The following is a 3,354-nucleotide window of genomic DNA, read 5'->3' on the forward strand; positions in this document are numbered from 1 at the left end:
AGCCCGGGGTGCCAAAGGATAAGGGGCTGAAAAGCGGGAGTGCTGGCGAGGGAGTCCTATGGAGAGGCTGGAGTCTGTACTGGGGTTTGAAGCAAGCGGGCGCGGGAAGCAAAGAACTGGAGAGACAGAGAAAAAGGTGGCTAAGCAATAGAGAAGAGAGGGGCATCGAGGAGCTCGGGGTCTGCAGACCTGGGAGGCTGGGGAAGAAAGACACCAGGAACCGTGGGAGCCAGAGGCGGTGGTCCAGGGGCCGTGAGATAGACCGGCTGAGCAATTGGAGGTGGGAGGTGTGGGGGTGGGGAGAGAAGAGAGCAGAAGAGAAGGGGGATGCCGAGGTGAGATAGGAGTATGGGGGGACGGGATGCAGCCCGAACAGCGGGGGATAGGGGACCACTGTGCATGCAGCCAACTGGAGGTGGAACTCTGGTGGTGGTGGTGGTGGTGATGGTGGTGGTGGTGCTGGTGGTGGTGGTGGTGCTGGTGGTGGTGGTGGTGTGTGCGTGCTAGGGGGTGGGAGCTGGATCGTGGAGCTGTCCGCAGTGCTGAATCTGGAGCGTAGACTACGCCGAGCGGTCCTTGTTGCGGGGTTTGGGGCTGCCCGCGGTACCAGAGCCCGAGCCTTGCCTCTGATTCTGAATTTGGGGGAGCTGTATGCTCAGTTGAATCCAGAGGCGTCATATGCAGGTGCATGATCCTGAGGAGTTGGGATTTGAGGCTTTGACGGCGAGGTTGGTTGGGGCGCTGGATTTCTGAGGCTTTCCAATATGAAATTTCCTATGTGCTGTCAGTTATATTGAAATCCGCTGTCGGCAATGCTGCCCACTGCCGCTGATGCTTTCGGGGCCAAACCTTGTAGAGGCCCTTGCTTTGGAGCCCCATCCCTTGCGTAAGCTCCAGACGAGTAATCTTACAAGATTTGTCTGTGGTCTGGGCTCCTGTCTCTGAGCTGCTGCTATGCTGTCCAGACCTGGGCTTTTCTGGGACCCATACTGAGAGCAGGATTCAGACTTCTAGGCCAGTGCCTCCTGGGGGCGGGGAAATGACTCCAAGCCTCTCTGGTGCAGGAGGGGTCATGGTTTTATATATAAAAGGACCACTGCTGTTCTTTCAAAGGCAGTGGAGGTGACAGCCCCCGGGAAAGGGGATGGCTGGGGAAATGAGAGATTTTCATTTGTTACCCCCAGAGGCCCTAAAAGTCAAAGTAAAAAGGCTCACATTTTCCTCCCTGGTGACTCCACACCTCAGAAGAGCCCCTGAGTCTACATGAACCCTGGGCTGTACACAGGTGTCTTCTGATACACTCACTCTCCCCCTCTTCTTGATGCTTAAAATTCAGAAAACCTGGGAAGGCTGGGGGGTGTCACTGACAACACCCCCCTCCCCCAATTTTATAGGCAACCTTAGAGTACTTGTCATAGGCTCTGTGGCAGGCTGAATAATGACTCCTCCCAACGTGTCTACATCCTGATTCCCACACCTTTGAATGCTATCCTAAGTGGTAAAAGGCTTTTCAGATGTGATTAAGGAAGTTGAGATGGAGAGATTATCCTGGGTTATTTGGATGGGCCCAATATAATTGCAATGATCCTTATAAATGGGATGCAGGAGGAGTCAGAGCCAGAGGAGAAGGCAATATGATGACAGAAGCAGAGACTGGAGTGTTGCACTTTGAAAATGGAGGAGGAGGAGGCCACAAGCCGAGGAATCGAGGTGGCCACTAGAAGTTGAAGAAGTCAAGGAAACGGGTTCTCCCCTCTGAACCTCCAGAAGGAACCTATCCTGCTGACACCCTGACTTTAGATCCGTGAAACTGATTTCCAACTCCTGACCTCCAGAACTGTAAGAGAATAAATGTCTGCTGTTGTAAGCTGCCAAATTATGGTAGCTTGTTACAGCAGCCACAGGAAATGAATACAGGCTCCTTCCCTAATCATATGGCTACCCCTCTCTGGACTTGAGCCTCCTGGAGATGTATGAAGTGGAAAAAACTTGTCTGTGTTCTTTGTCACATTCTCCATCCTTCAGTTAGCAAATTTACAGTGACCTCACCAAAGGTCTACCCTCCTGACCTTCTGGCTTTCTGACATCTCTGTTCCCCCCTCTCCCTAGTCATCCTCCTGGATTCCAAAGCCTCCCAGGTTGAACTGGGCTGGACTGCACTGCCGAGCAATGGGGTAAGTGTAAACCTTCCCACCCGCCTGTCACGGGGATCCTGTGGTCCAGGACTCAGTCCCTTTAGCTCCCCATGGTTACATCACATCAAAATGCTCCTTGGAACATGTGGTCTGCAGCAGCCCTGGGTTCAAGCCAGAATGGCCCATTAGAAAACGTTGAGTCTTCAGTCAGACAGGAAAAAAAGAAAAGGCACATAAGTGAGGCGAGAACTGTCTGTCTAGGAACAGAAATGTGGCCTCTGGACAGAGCCAATACTAGACAGTGCCTGACACACGGTAGATACTACCAGCAGTGTTGTTGACGGATGGATTGATAGAATAAACAAGACTTGGAATTCTAAAAAAGGATTGGAAAGAGGGTCGGAGCGGGGAGATGTGGCCATGTGACAGCAGGTTGGTGTCATGGAAAGGGCCTTGGGTGGAGAGCCAGGAGACTCCAGGCACCATTTCTCCCTCTGCTCCTAACTCCATGTGTACAGCCAGGCAAGTCCCTGTCACCCGGGAGCTTCAGCTGCCCCATCTATAAAACTTAAAATTGGACTCAGTTGTCTCCAACGTTTCACCTGGCTTTGCATCTTGTAACTTCAGGGGGTGTGTATAGGGAGTGGTGGGGGCCAGAGGGGGTAGGTGGGGCAGGGGGTTTTCAGCCTCCGTCACCATCGGGCCTCTGCCTACGAGGGGCGCCCTGGCTCTGAGCTGCCCACGTCTTTGTTCTTCCTCCTCCTCAGTGGGAGGAGATCAGCGGTGTGGACGAGCACGACCGTCCCATCCGCACGTACCAGGTGTGCAACGTGCTGGAGCCCAACCAGGACAACTGGCTGCAGACGGGCTGGATCGGCCGCGGCCGCGGGCAGCGCATCTTCGTGGAGCTGCAGTTCACGCTGCGCGACTGCAGCAGCATCCCCGGCGCCGCGGGCACCTGCAAGGAGACGTTCAACGTCTACTACCTGGAAACCGAGGCCGACCTGGGCCGCGGGCGTCCCCGGCCAGGCAGCAGCCGGCCCCGCAAGATCGACACGATCGCCGCGGACGAGAGCTTCACTCAGGGCGACCTCGGCGAGCGCAAGATGAAGCTGAACACCGAGGTGCGCGAGCTGGGGCCGCTCAGCCGGCCCGGTTTCCACCTGGCCTTCCAGGACGTGGGCGCATGCGTGGCGCTGGTCTCCGTGCGCGTCTACTA

General features: G+C 55.2%; 1 protein-coding gene across 1 annotated transcript in view; it reads left to right on the top strand.

Moving 5' to 3' along the window:
- The window catches only part of EPHA10 (EPH receptor A10), a 39,912-nt gene that overhangs the window by 1,678 nt on the left and 34,880 nt on the right, over nt 1-3,354 (top strand). The window contains exons 2-3 of the mRNA XM_023762768.1: nt 2,110-2,174; nt 2,903-3,346. Of these exons, the coding sequence (XP_023618536.1) occupies nt 2,110-2,174; nt 2,903-3,346 (509 nt within the window). The remainder of the gene's footprint in view (nt 1-2,109; nt 2,175-2,902; nt 3,347-3,354) is intronic.

The sequence above is a fragment of the Myotis lucifugus genome, unplaced genomic scaffold (genome assembly GCF_000147115.1).
Source record: "Myotis lucifugus unplaced genomic scaffold, Myoluc2.0 scaffold_260, whole genome shotgun sequence".
In the NCBI taxonomy this organism is placed as follows: domain Eukaryota; kingdom Metazoa; phylum Chordata; class Mammalia; order Chiroptera; family Vespertilionidae; genus Myotis; species Myotis lucifugus.